The sequence below is a fragment of the Leucopleurus acutus genome, assembly GCF_964270905.1.
Source record: "Leucopleurus acutus genome assembly, chromosome: 11".
Lineage (NCBI taxonomy): Eukaryota > Metazoa > Chordata > Mammalia > Artiodactyla > Delphinidae > Leucopleurus > Leucopleurus acutus.
This window is the reverse complement of record NC_139152.1, coordinates 19483634-19501597: the sequence shown is the minus strand read 5'-3', so window position 1 is coordinate 19501597 and position 17964 is coordinate 19483634. Positions and strand designations below refer to the sequence as shown.

The 17964-nt window shown below is 36.2% G+C and overlaps 1 protein-coding gene across 16 annotated transcripts in view; it reads left to right on the top strand.

Annotated features, from left to right (window-relative positions):
* The window catches only part of SOX5 (SRY-box transcription factor 5), a 994587-nt gene that overhangs the window by 849546 nt on the left and 127077 nt on the right, over positions 1–17964 (top strand). For 13 of the 16 annotated variants that reach the window (XM_082849629.1, XM_082849640.1, XM_082849630.1 and 10 more), the window contains one exon: positions 9215–9338. In XM_082849629.1, coding sequence (XP_082705755.1) covers positions 9215–9338 — 124 coding nt within the window. The remainder of the gene's footprint in view (positions 1–9214; positions 9339–17964) is intronic. The other 3 variants (XM_082849634.1, XM_082849639.1, XM_082849636.1) reach the window with 1 other exon arrangement.

Genomic DNA, 17964 nt, shown 5'->3' with positions numbered 1-17964 from the left:
TGCAATATTTTGCTTCTGCAGAACAGTCAGTCAGAATCAAGCGCATGCTTGCGCTGTTTTGTGGGGCTTGGCACTGACAGGTTTTATTTAGGAGGGGTGGGGATATAGGGGGATCGGATGTGGGGAAGTCAGTATTTTGGCTGTATCAGCCCTAGAGGCAGAGTTAGCACTTGCATTGGGACAAAAGTATTTGTAGTCATCAGATAACTTTGCAGTCAGCTTCAATAGCATCACTCTTTTTTTTTCTACTTTTTTTTTTTTTTGGCAGCCAAGCTCTTAGTAGAACCATCTGTCTTTCTATTAGTATTTTTGAGGCCTGTTTTGAAGCCACTTTGCTTGGCAAAGTCATTTTCATCCTTGGAAACGATTTTTAAAAAAAGTTCTGTGGCTTTTTGCCGAAGAAGACTACTATGTAAAAAAATCCACATGGCTGTTCATTTTTGTTCTAAAAGAATATGACTACTTTGTCTTTGTCTTGAATCAAATGAAATTAGAGGTGATACAACTTCAGTGTGACTGTTGGCAAGTGAGAGGCAGGGATTGCAATTTGAGCAGTGTTTTTATGTTTCTGTATCACTCAATGAGATTGTCTTTAGTCTTCCAAGTAGATTAATTGGAAGATAAATTGGCTCCTTTATTCTAAATTTTAGTGTAGGGTTTTTTTTTTTTTTTCATTTTCTAAATACCATTGCATTGGGTAGGATAAGCTTACAAATCGACTTTCTATTATGTGAAATGAGAAAACACGGACTATTAGTGGTCATTGACGATCCCATGCCTCTTCTTGCTAATGGTGGAAAGTCAGCTTTGTAATCCTGGTTACTCCAGTTTGGGTAATTATATCCTGCCTACCTAAACCCCTCTTGTAATCTCATTTGGAATATTATATTTTCCATTTTCTCAAAAACTGCTGTGTAGTGTCTCTGTGTGCTTCTAAACAGCTTCTATGCTTCCCACCAAAGGTGGCTGAATTTCAGTTGGAGGTGAATTGATCCCTAAATACCATGTGTGCTTGAATACTATGGTACTCATCGGACTCAATTCTTGAGGAACATTTGAAAAGTTTCAGATTTTACATTTTATTTGTAATCGTGCTGACTTAAATCATATAGCTGCCTTTCATTTTAAGATTTGTGTATGTAGTTTGAACAGGTCTTCTACCATAACTTCCTGTTTTTTGAGCTGTCACACAAACTGCTCCTTGGTATCACGGAGTAGTCCCTCTACTTTTCCAATTCCTGTATTTTTCCCAGTCAAGTAATGCCTTCCAGACCTCTCTTCCTGGGGTAAAGTCTAAAGCCCATTGTCGTTCAAAAGCAACTTTGATTTCCTCATAACCTATCCTTGCTGAAGCCCCCCTAATTCCCTGACTTTCCCCAATCTGTGACCAGAAACTCAGAAAAATCACAGAAAAGGGAAGACTGACAGCATCATAATTCATGTGGTCTCTTCTCAGGCCTTAGACTTTTCCATCACCCCTTTTAATCATCTGTGGTTACTTTCTTTTTCATTTCTCACAGTAACCATCCAAAACTTACGTACCTTTGCTGAACTCCCTTACTCAATCCCAGCATCTCTCATTTTCAGCATATGATTTTACCTTCAACATTGAGAAAACTTCTTCCATCGGAACTGATTTTCCTTACCTTCTCATTTCCTTACCGGTAGAACATTATCGGCTTATAGCCACTTGTATAGCTTCATTCGTCAGGTCCCAGAGAATGAGATGCCATTCCCAGTCGAAGCGAATCCCCACACCTCCGCCTTGCCTTTCAGCCTCCTCTGCAATTTTGGTCCACCAGTTAATTGCTCTTTCCTACATTTCAAATTCTCAATTTCCATTTGCTCCTTCCAGCCAGTAAATGTGCTGCTACCTAAAACTCTGCTACTTAAATAAAATCTGTGCATCCCTACGCAGCTGCCATCAAATGTCTCTCCTAATGCCTCACCCAGCCTTCTCTGAAGAATCTTCTACATTTGCCATCCCCTTTTTCTTGCCTGTCATTCAGTGCTCAACCTTTTGGAATATGCTCAACCTTTCAGAATATCCATTCTAGTGGATTTGTTGCTGTTAGATTCATCACCATCTTCTAATAAACTATTCCAGAAGATATTATTTTTGTCTCTAAAATACTCTTTCTGCTACACTTTTCACTATTAGGCACTACCTCAACCTTGATATTCCATTGGTTTTTGTGATACTGTACTCAAGATTTTCTTTATTCTTATCTTACCTCTCCGCTCTTAAGACCCCTCTTCCTCTGCCCTTTGTTGAATTATTTTTGCGACCCAGATGATTGTAAGCTGTCTTCTCTTTATCCTTCAAACCCTCTTTAGATTATCTAGTTCACTCTCATCAACAAGTGATCCCCCAAACCATAGCCTCTAAAAATCTCTTCACTAGCTTTAGGCTGCAGTATCAGTCTGCTAGTAAGGTATCTCCCATGGAACATTATTTAGGTACCTCAAACACATGTGTTCAGAACCATATTCATATCCTTCCATGAAATCTGTCACTACCCCTGTATGTTTTTTTGTTGTTGTTTCATACCAGTATAAATAGTTATATAAACTAGACACCTGAAAGTTATCGTGACTCTGTCCTCTTCTCCTTTTCTTACGTAAAAATTTCTTTTTTTTTTTAGGTACAGAGATTTCTCATATACCCACACATTTATAGCCTCCCCCAACATCAACATGTACCTAGTCTCCACGCTTTGCCTCTCAAATCTTTTCTCCCTATGCCCACCAGAGTATACCACCTAACCTACTTAAATGGTCCCCAGAGCCTACAGGGGGAATCTCAAGTGTCTTACAGTGAAACACAGACTGATTCAGGCAGACTTTCTAACACTGGTTCTCACTTACATTTTTTGCTGTTCTACACTGCTTGGTGGTTTCCCCCTCACATGATATTTTTTTCTTGTCCCTGATAATTTGCTCATTTTTTCTCCCATCTGCTTGGAATTCTTTTTTCACACTCCCACCTCTTTGCCTGGCTAACTCCTACTTATCCATTCAGACCCTACACCTGCTGGACCTATCTCTGTGAGACCTGCCTTGACTTCTTCTGGCTGTGTTAGGAGTCTCTCGTTTGTGCTTCCATAGTATCCCATACAAGTGTCTATTGTTGAACTAATGGCAGTGTATTCTAATTATCTATCCATTTGTCCGACCAGACTTAGAGCTTCTGGAGAGCAGGCATTGTATGTGAATTCATCTTTGTATTCCTGGTTACCAAAAAAGTATACATTCTAGTTAGTAAAAATGTTGATTGAATGAATAATAAACAGACCCATGGGACTGGAAGCTAAATTAATAATCTTAAATATCTACTTGATATATTAAATAGTTTCAGGGAACCACTGAAGGGTTTTGAATAGAATATTTACATAAAATATAAAATATTTAACTATGAATAATTGATAAGTATTTACTTGTTCTTTTACAAGTGTGATAATGTGTGTTGGATAATTGTGTTGGATTCATAAAATTTTAGAGGGCAAGATTACATGTACTATCTATGTGGTAGAATTATAAAAAGTGTTAAAACATAATATTCTATCTTAAAGTTTAAAAAGTGTAGGAAGTAGCATCTTAAATTTGTTGTGAGTTATTCAAACTTGTGAATAACATGCCCCCATTAAAAAGACCAAAATTTTGTGACAAAAGTATTTTGTTGAAACTTAATTACAAATGTCACACATTTTAAACCTTAATTAGGAGCTTTAAGGGAATTCATCCATTAGGTAAAAGAAAATAAGTGAAGTTAACAGTGAATAGGATTTGGAAATGGTCAACACTGGCAAATATGAGAATGAAATATAACATTATAACAAATTTGTTTTAGAATTTATCCAGGAAACATTATACTGTTTTGATGTGATATGTCCTTTTCTCCCAAAGGTGGGCTAATTTTCAGCATCAAGGAACTAAAAATTACTTAAGATACAGCAGTAATACAGTTGGTGCTCATTATTTGTGCTAGTTATGTCCTATAAAGTTGCCATGAACACTGAATTATCAAATACTGAACGATTTTGCTCCTGGACGAAACACAAAGTTAGGTTCCTGAGAGCTTTGGTCACACTATTTTCATCAACTGATCAATACATAGCCTTGTTTTATGTGTGTTTCTGTTTAAAGACACCTTATTAATATTTATTATTGATTCTATGTGCATTTTAAACAGCAAAAATCACCAAAATTTCTTGCTACTTTGCACAGGTCTGTGAGTGACCACAAAAGCTCTAGTACAAGTAAATTTGGGAAGAATACAAGTAAATCTTATTGAGTAGGCAAATTGGCAAATACAGAATCTGCAAATAATGAGGATCAACTGTTTTTGAAATGTGTTTTTAGTTGCATAGATGAATTAACCACACATTTTGTATATATTTTACTGTTTACTTTATTCTGAATATTACTACAATGCTCTGTAATTTTTCCTATGCTATTCTAAAATAAACACATCATTGGGACTATGAAATTAGGCTTATTTTTCATTTTAGTTCTTCCTCTCCCTTGTAATTCCTCGTGCTCCCCACCCCCAATTTTTCCCAAGTGTTGGAAAAGAGTACTAGATTGTTAGGAGATGTAGTTTCAATGTTAACTTTGCTCTTAGCTAAATGTGGGATCTTGAACAATTTATACGGCCAAGCTAAGTCTCATTTCTTTATCAGCACAATGATTGTGTTATGCCAGATAATCTCTAGGCTCCCTCAGCCTTAAAAGTGTAATTCTACATTTGTGGATCTTGGAAAATTCAGACACTAAAACAAGTTACAGTATTAAAGCAGGGGCTTCCCTGGTGGCGCAGTGGTTAAGAATCCACCTGCCAATGTGGGGGACATGGGTTCAAGCCCTGGTCCGTGAAGATCCCACATTCTGCGGAGTAACCAAGCCCATGTGCCACTGCTACTGAGCCTGTGCTGTAGAGCCTGCGTGCCACAACTACCGAGCCCATGCCACAACTACTGAAGCCCATGTGTCTAGAGCCTGTGCTCCGCAACAAGAGAAGCCACCACAATAAGAAGCCCATGCACTGCAACGAAGAGTAGTCCCTGCTCAACGCAAGTAAAGAAAACCTGCGTGCAGCAACAAAGACCTAATTCAGCCAAAAATAAATTAAAAAAAAATTTTTTTAAATAACTAAAGCAAAATGTTTTTTAATAATCATAATAAAATACACAGATTTTTTAAAGCCCCAGAATTTATTGCAATTTATTCTTAAAATACTAAATTTTTTACCTGAAAAATTATTATAAATTATTAGAGTATGAATGAATTACCTGGGTAAAAGCTGTCACACACAAGTAGATAGACTTATGTACCTGCAACAACCAGTTAAATAATATAACAAGAACACATTAACTTTACGACAGCAAGAAAAGTATTTTTTAAAAACCTTACAAATAAAATTACCAAGAAAACTACAATAAGTATATGAAGCAAAAGAAGATTTGAATAAAAGATATAACCTGTTATTGGCCATCAAGCCATTAGGTTAATGAATTCAAAGAGAAATTCCATGTCCTAAAATTATCGTGGAAAAATAAATGTAAATAAAGCTGGAAAATGTTTGAAAAAAGAAAATAGTAATGATAGAGTACTGTAAAAGCAAAGCTTTTATAATTAAAACATCATGTTATTAGAACATGATAGGCAGGCATATCTGTCCATTACAGAAGTATGTAATAAATTTCCAGTATTTCTGTATTACTTTTCTATTTCTTCATGCATGCATAATTCTAAGAATCATGGATTTATCATGATGTATATGACCTTTTATCTATACATTAAGAATAGGAGCACAAAGCAGCTGGTATTTCATGCTGCCATTTTTCTCCAGTGAAATTGAATTCCTTCCTGGTCGTTAAAGAACTTCGTTTTCCACAGGCCTTTTGTGGACATTTGGAGGTGGGGCACAAAGACATAATTACAGACAGGACTATATAATACATTGTTCTTCTTTATTTATGAATTATCAATTCATATAATAATTTCAGCTGCTGCTGTAAGCTCTAGAGTTACAATAATAAATAAGTTACAGCCTCTTTCCTAAATAAGTTCATAGGTCATAAGGGAGGCTCAACTTATACAAGTAACTATTATTCAATACAGTAAGTATTGTGTTAGCTTTATGAGGTCAAAGAAGTAACAGTTCTTTCTGCCTGAAAATTGGCACCATAAGAAAGAAGTGCTTCACAGGCCAAGACATTATGTGGGTCTCAGAAGCCTTTGAAAAATAAGTAGAATTTCGCCAAGAAGAAAAGAAAAAGAGAAATTACTAAAAACAGAGGAGAAGATACTTTTGAGCCTGTTCGAGCGTGGAAAAACACCTAGTATGCAAGGAACCCTTCATGACCCATTGAGGCAGAAGTACAGAATATCTGAAGGAGGGCAGCAGAAATACCTGGAAAGATGAACTAGGAACAAATTGTGAAGAATCCTGAATACCATGTGAAGGGATTGGGTCATTATTCTCTAAGTAAAAGCAACCATCAAAAGCTTTTCAGAAGAGGAGCAGGTGAAATACAGATACAAGACTCATTTAGAAGGAACTCTATGAGGAATATAGTTTAATGTCCTGTGAGCACCAGACCTGTAATAGGCAGAGTCTCCCTTCAACTACTTATATACCTGAAAGTCCTTTGTAACTCAAGGCAAAATATGAAGAAGACAAAAAGATTTGTTGACAGTGACTTCAGCATTCTTTAAGACAGCTCTTCTCAAACCTGGATGCACATTGGAATCATCAGGGGAACGTTAAAAAATGCTGATGGCTGGGTCCCACCCCTGTTGATTCAGATTTAATTCACCCCCGTTGTCTAGGAAACAGTCTGGGCATTGAGAGTTTTTCAGAGCTTGCCAGGTGATTCTAAAATATAGCTTCAAGTTTAAGAACTACTGCACTAAAATAAGAAGCTATTGTTTCTGCAATTGTAGAAGTTATTTTTCCCAAATTTTAAGGTCTCTGAAGTTTGGATGACTCTTACAACCCTTGTATGTGTTTCATTTGAAATTCCTTTCTTCTTCCCTCTAAAGTGCTCTTATTAAATTTATAACCATCTTACACATTGTATAACCAATGGTGTCTTAGAAAGGAGGAGATGCACTATATAAAATATAATAACTTACGATGAAATGTAAAGGATACATAGTAGCTAGTGATAACCCTTAGCCAGCGTGGCTAGTTTGTTGTTTCTTGCTTTGCTTGTTATTCTGGTCAGCGTCCTCTTCTTACACAGAACTAGCGCCCGTGCTGTTTTGCCTTCAAACATCTCCCTCTTGTTTCAGGCCACTTCTTCCTACATACTTGCTCGATATGCACTTTCTAATTTTTGAGACTTCAGTCAGTTGTTTTCCATTGGTGTCTACATAAAGTTTATCTTTTCTCCAGTATGTTCAGAAAATGTGGGCTGTAGTGATATAAGTTTTTTAACCTTCAGTTCTAACCTTAAAACATTCTCTTTTTGTTTTCCTGGTTGTGTTGTTCACTTTTACTTTCACTCTGGTGGCAGTGATAGGTTTAAAATCCTTTTGGTTAAGAGAAATACTTTGCAATTTGGAGTCATTTCTGAAAACAGATTCCTCATTCTTACAGTGCTTGTTTCTCTGTTTGCCTGGCTGGCTGTCTGGCTGTCTCTCTGTCTCTCTTTCTCTCCCCTCACCCTTCCTCCTTCTCTCTCTCTCTCATCCCCTCCTCTGCCCCCTCAACACGTGCGCGTGCGCACGCATGCACACACACGCACACACCAAAATCTCAGAAATACCTCAGAGGTTTACTATGAAAGATGAAACGGTGGAGAAAGTGAAGGTGGACCTTTAAAATGAGAAATTATGAGAATTATCAGAATCATGTGTCTAAGAATGTGAATGCCAGTGAGAGAAAGGGAAAACAAGTCCGGAGATATTTCAGAGTTGCTGTTAAGGTTAGCGACTGAATTGTTTGTTTGTTTGTTTGTTTGTTTGTACATGTGTTTGTTTTACTTTTAACCATTATCGCCACTGTAATGTAAGCTCCATGGGCATAAGATCTTGTTTGTTTTGTTTACTATTATGTCTGTACTACCTAGCTCATTTTCTTATACACAGTATGTGTTCATGAAATATTTATTTGTTTATTTTCCAAATAACTGACTTAATGTGAGGAAGAAATAGTAAAGGAAAATAAAGTGTCAGATGTGATCTTTGGCAGGATCCTAAATTCTCATTCGTATGTCCTCTGACAAACACTAACCAATAACCATGTCCACCAGAGAAATCTTGCTTAAATATTTGGAAAAAAATCCTAGGCATTTTAGTAAATGACAACCTCTGCATTAGTAACAATGTGACAAAGTTGCAGAAATGACTGCATTAGTTTATATTTCTAGAAATTACTGTTCAATTAAAAGAAAATAGTGATTCCATTGTATTAGATTATTTATTTACTGATGTGAACCCTACATCCTGAGAGTGACACCAGAAAATTAAGGTGTATTCTAAAGATGGCAACCAAAAGAGAGGCCGTGTGGTTTGACGAGTGGTTCAATTGCCTCAAATAGGATAGATGAATTCAAAAGATCCAAGGGACTAGATCATAGACATAGTTTTGACTCCCCCATTCCATGGCCACAGGCAAGTCAGTTTTCTTTCGGCCTCAGTTACCTCTTCTATAAAGAATGGGGAAAGTCTTTATTACTCTCTAAGCTTTCTTTCAGCTCTTTTATTCAAGAACTAAAAAAAAAAACACCTTAGTATTATGCATGAACATGAGAATTATCTTCAAGTAATGAAGAGCTGTTCATATATAAAATGGTGCCAGTTTAATTTTGTTTTAGAAGGTAGAATTAGTCCTAACAGGTGGGATTTACAGAAGGAGATTTTAGTTCAACCTAAGGGATACTTTTTTAATCATTATATTAATGCAGTAAGAAAAGACTTGTAGTGTGAAGTATTGATGCTTCATCACTGTAAAGGATATCGTCATGTAGGGAAATTATTCACCAGGGTAGAAAGTGAACTTGATAACACCTTCCAGTTAAAGTTTTCAGTATTCTGATTCTCCTGTCTAAAGTAGTCCTAAGACATAGCCTCACATCCAGGGTTCTAGCAGGCTTCTATGCCAGTATATTGAATTGAATAATTTTTTCTTATATCACAAGGGTGGGAGGATGGGAAGCATGGAATATCAAAACTTCTTCTCTTTGATTCACTCTAATACGTTCAGCAGGTTCAAGGTCAACTGCCGCCATTAATGATTCCTGTATTCCCTCCCGATCAACGGACACTGGCTGCAGCTGCCCAGCAAGGATTCCTCCTTCCTCCAGGCTTCAGCTATAAGGCTGGATGTAGTAAGTACCACTGATTTTTCACTTGGGCGTGCGTGGAGGGCATGGCTTTAGGCAATTTAATATTCCTGCCACACCAAGAAATGAGATCACCCATATAGCATTTTTATTTTAAAGAGGAAACACACAGAAAGTGTAGAAAAGGATTTATGTTGTATTCAAGAGCTTAGATTATTTCTATGCGTCTGAAGCCAATATTTGCTTTTTATAATTTTGTTTCATAACTTTCATTTCCAGTGTATTCTTAAATTATGAATATAATTTTCGGGTTCAATTTATTTTTATGTAGGTAAGACAGGAATAGGCATTTTAATAGCTTTCCATTGCCCTTTAAGATAAATCCAAGTTTCCTAATGTGAATCAGTTGGCCTTCCATTATCCGTCTCCTCCCTACATTTACAGCCTAATTTCTCATTAGGCTTCTTTTAGTTCTTAGACTGAACCATACTCTTTCTTGACTTTGGACTTGAATTGTCTGTGTTCACTCTCCTTGGTTTTCTGAACCTCTTGCAGCTCAGACAGGGAAAGCTGGCCTAATCTAGTTAGATCCCTTTCTCCAGGTTCCTTTGGGTCCTGTGTATTTCCTTTCACTTTAATTGTAAACTCTATGAGGGCCAGTGCTCATTCTGTCTCACGTATTGTTATATCTACACTTTTAGTACAATTTCAACTATTTGTTGAATGAATGAATAAATGATTGAACATTCATTACAAACAACACAAGGGCATTTTTACACTAAGTGATGGGTTATATTGAGATAACTGTTTATATTGCTTATCAACTTTACTTGCCTGTGATTTTATGACTTTTTTAAGGAAAATCAAAATTGTACACTGTGAGTTTTGGAAACAATCTAATAATTGAAATATTTTCATTGATCAAAGTAGAATACCATTGAAAACAATTAGCAAAGTATTATCATTTTAGATATTTATATAGAATATTATTTTGTAAATACCAGTAGACTTTGGTTCATTTTATGTTAATAAATTGTCACATTAGCATCTTGCTATGCTCCAACACTTATTGCATTTGAGAAATTCTTCTGAACATTACTAGGAATCAGATCTGCTTCCTGTTAAATGATGTTTTGAATTTTCATATTTAACATTTATTCCTAGATTTTAAACTTTCTTTATACAGCAGTGAAGAAATGGGATGTAATACTTTAAAGCCATGTGAGTGAGTAGATTGCAACCATGGGGTCTAGGTAAAAGTGAACTGAACTGAGGAGTATAAAAATTCATACTTGTAAGCACTTTGCTCTTTGCAGTTTTAAACATGGCTTTTGCACATCTTTCTCTTGACTTAGGTTTCCTGTGTTTTAAGATGGTGTTCTCACTCTGGATCCTTAATGTATTTATTTAATATTATTTGTTGCATAATACTGTCTTTGTAGATTGATTCATCCAGAAACACCAACTTCTTTGTATAACTAAGGACTATATTTATATCCTAAATATTTAAATTCTAAAAATAATTTAAATTTTAAGAAGAGAATTTAAAATTCTATTGCTACATTGATTTCTGAGTTTTTAATTACAAAAGATTTTTTTGTTTCCCTTTACCTAAGGAATTACTATTCACATTAAATGTATGTTGCCAATATGTTTTTCATAGCCTTGGTTACTAAAATGAAAAAAAAAATGACACTTTTAAAAATCATCAGTTGCCTCAGACTGCACCTGCAATATGTACATATAGACTAGTTCTGGTTTTGAAAAAGAAATTTTTTAAGCAACTGTAGACATAAGTCCCATTAGCGAATATTGTGCTGAAGAGAAAATCACATTGAGTATGAACAATAGCATAACTGGGGGGCTGGAAAAGGTCAAGAACACCTCTGCCTCACTCCCATTTGACAGAGCTGGCATAGCAAATTTGTTCAGTGTTAACGTAACGTGGCGTGGAGAAATCTTTCCCTTCCTAAAGTTGTTAATATATTAACCATTTGATATTCATACCTTCAGTGCTTAAAGTTATAAGTGATACCACTTCTTTTGTATCCTGGAAGTAAAATAGAATAAAGCCTTCTACAGCTGCTGGAAAGCTTGAAAGAAGCATCATGCCAAACTCTAAAACGAAGAAAAAGCCAGTAGTAAAAGAGAGTGCCACCCTTGTTGACACTCTCACACTGTCAGTTTGAATGAGGAGCTGGGTGGGAGCGATACATACTCCAGGCTACTTATTTCCTCCATAATCATGTTGCAGGAAAGGAATCGAGGTAGGGAAAGAAATCTTGCCGTCTTCTCTCTTCAGTGGGACTTGCTATTTTATTCCCCCCATAATTGTCAATCATAGGTCACTGCTCTGGCTGTCATTTGTTTTAATTTGAGTAATATCACGGAGTTCTCAATGAAAGCGACACTGACTAATCCATCTTGATTTGAGTTTCAAGTAAATATGAAAGGTATACTATTTTTTGGTATCAAATACTCTCAAATGCTTTTCATCAATCCATTCAAGAGAGTATTGATGATAAATTTTTCTGTTTAGACTATGTGTTTTGATAAATAAAATTAAAATCTTTGAAACTACACATGAAAGTTAAAATGTTATCAATGGGGAAAAAATAAAAACACCAGTTGGGTAACCTAACCATCATCATCAAACATCATCAAGCTTCTTTTCCAAAAAAGAAACTTCTAGTTGGAAATAAAGGTATTTTCCCTTTAAGAAATATGATGGTAGAAACACGGTGTGGAATGGACACCTACAGAATGTAGTTGCTGGAATTTCTCTTAACTGCTAGAAAGCGTGTCATTAAACAATATAAGAATAAATTAATAGCACAGCCAGAGACTTCAGAGCAAACTGGCTAGATAGAAAGGAAGCTTTAGAGAATGTTGTAGTCCACTCTTATCTATGAATATGTAGGTCACTTTACAAACATTGATATATTATCAGAATTTCAGTTCTGTTTTGGTGTTTGCTGTTAGTGAAATCAAGCATGAAACCACACTTCTTCATGAATCTATATCTAGTTATTGCCTTTCTTACTTCTTTTTTAAAGTCTAAAAATACTTCCAGACTTCTAAGGAGGTAAAAATAATGGTGTATTATTAAATGGAGTGCTTTAAATATGTATAATAACTTGAAAAAAGTTATGTAAAAACACTGGTTTAACATTCAGGGAAAAAAAATAATGAAGTAATCTGTATTTTTAACTTACCAGTTCTGTGAAAATTGTCAATTCAGTTGCTACATGTTAAACACACCCCAGATTTTATATTGTAGTAATTAAAAATCCAAATTTTAAATTATGTTTATGGGTACTAGCTCATTTTAATCAGAAAACAATCATTGAAGTCCTTGAAATAAATTTGAAAAACTAAATAACTAAAATCCTGGGAGTTCCCTGGTGGTCTAGTGGTTAGGATTTGGTACTTTCACTGCTGTGGCCCGGGATCAATCCCTGGTTAGGGAACTGAGATCCCGCAAGCCACATGGCTAGGCCAAAATTAAAAATAAATAAATAAATGCTAGTTCCAATTCTGAATTATAAACTGAATGTATGTACAAATGAGTTGGTTCACGTATACTCCGGATGGTTGAAGAGTCCAAGGACACAGTCCATTTGCTTCTGCTGGAAAATCTGAGTGGAGTCCTAAGCTCTTAGCCAAAGACTTGAACCTGTGAACTGCAAAGCTTGTATCAGGTAGATTTTTTTTTTTAATTTTTATTTATTTATTTAGGCTGCGTTGGGTCTTTGTTGCTGTGCGTGGGTTTCCTCTAGTTGGGGTGAGCAGGGGCTACTCTTCGTTGTGGTGCGCGGGCTTCTCATTCTCTTGTTGCCAAGCACGGGCTCTAGAGCACAGGCTCAGTAGTTGTAGTGCACGGGCTTAGCTGCTCCACAGCACGTGGGATCTTCCCGGACCAGGGATTGAACCCGTGTCCCCTGCATTGGCAGGTGGATTCTTAACCACTGTGCCACCAGGGAAGTCCCAGGTGGATATTTTTGAAATAAAATGTACACATCTTTGACACCTGAAGAACAGTTTTAGGTTGGCAGGAAGAGTTTTGTGCTGGCTCATCATAGAAAAAAATCTACCAAAATTCAAAATGAATTTGAATATGTATGCTGGTTTTAGCCCAACATTTTATTTATTTAAAAAAAAAATTTTATTTTATTTATTTATTTTTATACAGCAAGTTCTTTTTTATAGATTTATTTATTTAATGTATTTATTTATTCATTTTTGGCTGTGTTGGATCTTCATTGCTGCATGCGGGCTTTCTCTAGTTGCAGTGAGCGGGGGGGAGGGGCTACTCTTCATTGTGGTGTGTGATGGCTTCTCTTGTTGCGAAGCACGGGCTCTAGGTGTGTGGGCTTCAGTAGTTGTGGTTCACAGGCACTAGAGCGCAGGCTCGGTAGTTGTGGCACACGGGCTTAGTTGCTCCGCGGCATGTGGGATCTTCCCAGACCAGGGATCAAACCCGTGTCCCCTGCATTGGCAGGCGGATTCTTAACCACTGGGCCACCAGGGAAGCCCCTAGCCCAACATTTTAGACGTGAGAGGGACCTTTGAGGTAAGGTGATTGAAGGTCATGAGTTTCGTCAATACCAATTTCTCTGACCCCAACTTTCAGTTCTCTTTCCACAACACGCAGCTTCCTTACACCCCAGCCCCCCACTCAGGTTAAGTGCTGTTCCTTCAGAGCACATATTTTATAGGCAGAAAGGAAAGGAATAGGTGCTTCTCTTTTTACTAATGACTATAGTCCTCTGCCTCTCTCCTTTTTGTTTGGGTGTAAAATTTCTAGCCACGTAATTCTAATAGATGCTTCAGAAATTTTTGACAGGAAGACATTTTATGTGGAAATTTAAAAAAACTACAGGAAGTCAAAATCCAATAAAATAACCCATTTTCTGTATATAGTAGGAAACAGTTGTAAAAGAGTTGGCTTGATAGTTTGGCCCAAAGTGTCAAATTGAATGTGTCACATAGCTACAGATACAGTATCTTTCCCTAGAGATGGGCTATAGTTCCCAAACTAATGGACTGTAGTTCCCAAACTGTGCTAAGGTACCAGGGTGCTGAAGCTAATTCACAGGGGCACACAGGATATTTTAAAATTTCAAGGAAAATACAGAGACATCTCTCAGACACTACATAAATTACCTGAGTTGTTTGAAACATATTACTTAATAAAATGGAGCAGTTGGACCTTTCTTTAGTCTTAGGAGTGTCAGGAAAGAATTATTGAGCCACTGATGGTGCCTGAATCCAAGACATTTAGGAACTTGTGGCTTCGTATATTATATATTCATTTTTTAAATGTTACAACCTTTTTACTTGGAAGTTATGGTTGTTGATCTATCATGTTACAACCACGGAACAGAATATTATAACAAAATTTATCTTGCACTTACAGGGATATGTATAATATTCAGATAAGCAATTGATTTGCCTCATTTTGCTACTTTAATTGTCCTTGTGCAAGTTGTTGAGATTCAGTTTCCTGACCTACAAAAGGGATTAATAACACTCATTTTACTGAATTGTTACAGAGATTAAATAGGATTTTATATGAAGCAGTACCTACCATCGTGTCTGTCTTATTAAGTTACTTATAAATGATGGATACTGAGTATAATACCAGCAAAACATACATCCTGTGTCTCCCCTCACCAAAGGAAAAAAAAAGATTATATTAGAACCACACCCAGCAATTAATTACATTTCATGTCCTATATAGCAGCGGTCTCCAACCTTTTTGGCACCAGGGACCGGTTTCACGGAAGACAATTTTTCCACGGACCAACCGGTGGGCGAGCGGCGGGGTTCAGGTGGTAAGGCCAGCGATGGTTCAGACTGAAATGCGAGCGATGGAGAGCGGCAGGTGAAGCTTTGCTCGCTCACCTCCTGCTGTGCGGCCTGGTTCCGCGGACTGGGGGTTGGGGACTCATGCTATATAGGATCAAATTCATTCTGCCACACCTAAATGAGACTTCCTCTGACTAGGAAAATACAGTTTTTTAGAGAAAAGTATTTTAGTGCTGATGGAAACATTTGTCTCTTAACTATTTTAATTATAATCACCAAGTTTTTAACTTTTTTATTATCATTTTACACTTGTCTATTAGAGATCATGTTGGAAAAGATGATGTGATTTTTTTGAAAATGTATTTAGTCATTGTTTTGGCTATATGAAGCTAGAAATACATTCACGTACTCATTCTGCATTTTAACACATTGATTAATTTTTCAGAAATGTGCTAAATAAAATAGCCATATAAAGTTACTGATTGAAACATTTAATTGCCTTCTGAGATTAGCTTAAATAAATAGAAGTCGATGAGCCAAGCTGAATAAACTTAAAATATGCTGTACTTACTCTTCATCAGTTTTCTGAACAGTATTTCCGCTTCCAATAAAAAAGGAAACTCTCAGTTAATTAGTTCCTCATATACCACGATAAAATTAATGTTTAGGAGTTAAATACCATAAACTTCCTCAGGCACATTTGCTGATGTGTTCCTGTTTTTAGTTAATGTCACATGTTTCATTGTTTAATGGGGGTATCATGTGGGTTTCATTATATCTCTCTGGTGCAGAGGGTCCATGTGTCTGGCATTTTTAGGAGACTGCATGCTAATTTCTGATTTAACTATGTCAGCTGTGTCAGCTGACATACAGGTCAGTCAGCGCTGAAACAATCACCAAATCACAAGCTAAAAACCATTGACATGGTATGCTTTTATTGAACTGACAAAATAGGAAACATGTGTTGTCAGGATCACATACTGTAGGTTCTTTGTAAATAAGCAGAGAAAAGAAGATATAATCACATCTTCAGGCTTCTGTGTTTGTGTGTGTTAGAATTATTGTGCCCAGCTCTTCCGCTTACCTCCCCTCCCCAAATCTTAGAAACCAATGACGTTGGGCAAACCTGACTTAGTTTAGAGCTTTATAAATATTTATTTTTGTAAAGAAGAACTTTGTACCTAAACAGCCAATCATTTAAATTCTCAGATTGGTGACATAAAAATACGAAATGATTAAAAAGTAAAGAGAACTGAGTGCAGAAAAAGTATATAACATTGCACAATTATATGGTGACAGCCACCCTCCAGTTCTCATGGAACAACTGTTTCTAGGTCAATAAAATAGTGTTGTTTTTGTTTTTGTTTTTTGCTAAAAATGGAGTTTATAATAGCTTACAATACAGTATTCATCACTGAGAAAAGAGAGATGTATATGTCCTTATTGTGACAAAGTGTCATAACTTAGTATAAAAATGATAGCTTATATTGTGCCTTATTGTTTATAAAACATAGAGACATAATTAATTTTAAGCAGTATAACTCTGTGAGGTGATAACTGTGCTATATTAGTAACCAATGTTTGATCCATTCTCCCCCCGCCCCACCCCACACACTACCACCACCAAAACACACACATACAAGCAAACAAAAAGAGCAAAAGCCCTTTCTTTGATAAATTCCTCAGATTTCATTAGACTAAAACTATATCTAATCTTTTAATCCATCCTGTTTGCTTTTTAACAGTTAAGAACATTAAAATGCCATTCAATTAAAATATAAACTCATTCAGCTCAGTATTTTCTTTTTGACATGATTCTCGTTCTTGATAACATAGAAGTGTCAAATTGGCTAGTGACAGGGTGTTTTCAGACCAGAGACCTCAAAATGTGATGTAACCTTATGAATTTGTAGCCTAACCCTCAGAATTCTAGGTTCATATTTTTGTTGCCACAGCAAACATGGAATCTCATCTTAGTATTAAACTCACACTAACTAAGGTCATCAAACTGAAGTATAAGCCCAGAGGAGCAATATGTTGTTTTATTTGAATAGATGTAACTGTTAATGATACTGAACAACTCTATTGCCCAGTAAACGTGCTCTTCACTGTAGACAGCTCCAGTAGAAGGCAAACTTTAGTCATAATGTTAGGAAAGTATGGAAGCAGAAAAAGTATTTAATAAAACAGGCTAAGATAATATCTTGCTTGTAACTCTATGATTGATAGATGTCTGTTTTCCATGAGAACTGGACAAGTCATGCTGTTGGAATACCATGTGAATCAGATACTTTATTAGGTTTAACTATACTGTAACAGGCCAAAATAATGCTAGCTTAAACATGGAAAAAGAATATTTTTCACTCATGCAACAGCATTGCTCTTGTGGTAACTCCGCGGTATGAAGTCCATGGCTTGTTCTCTTATTTATTGTACTGCTTTCCACAAAGCGTGGCTTCTATCTCATGGCATTAGGTACCTTCTCCAGCTCCCGTGTCCCCACTCCAGCCAGTGCAAAGGGCAGAAGCAGGGAGAGCTACAACTTTTTAAACAGTACTCTTTCACTAATAATTTATTTTTGCTCTGTTTTCAAAGAACATATTTAAACCTATTTATATAATCAGCTCATACCAACCCTTCACATTTTTTCTAATATATTAAAGATAGCATTTGCTGACTACACAAACCTCAAACAATGTAGAAGTATATGAAACAGAAACTAAAAGTTATCTGCCTACACTCATGCCCTCCTATAATCCCACTCTGCAGAGGTGATTACTGTTAACAATTTGGTACCTATTTTTCCAGAACTAGATACTGGAAAAATAGGTAAAAATATTTTCCAGGTATAAATATATTA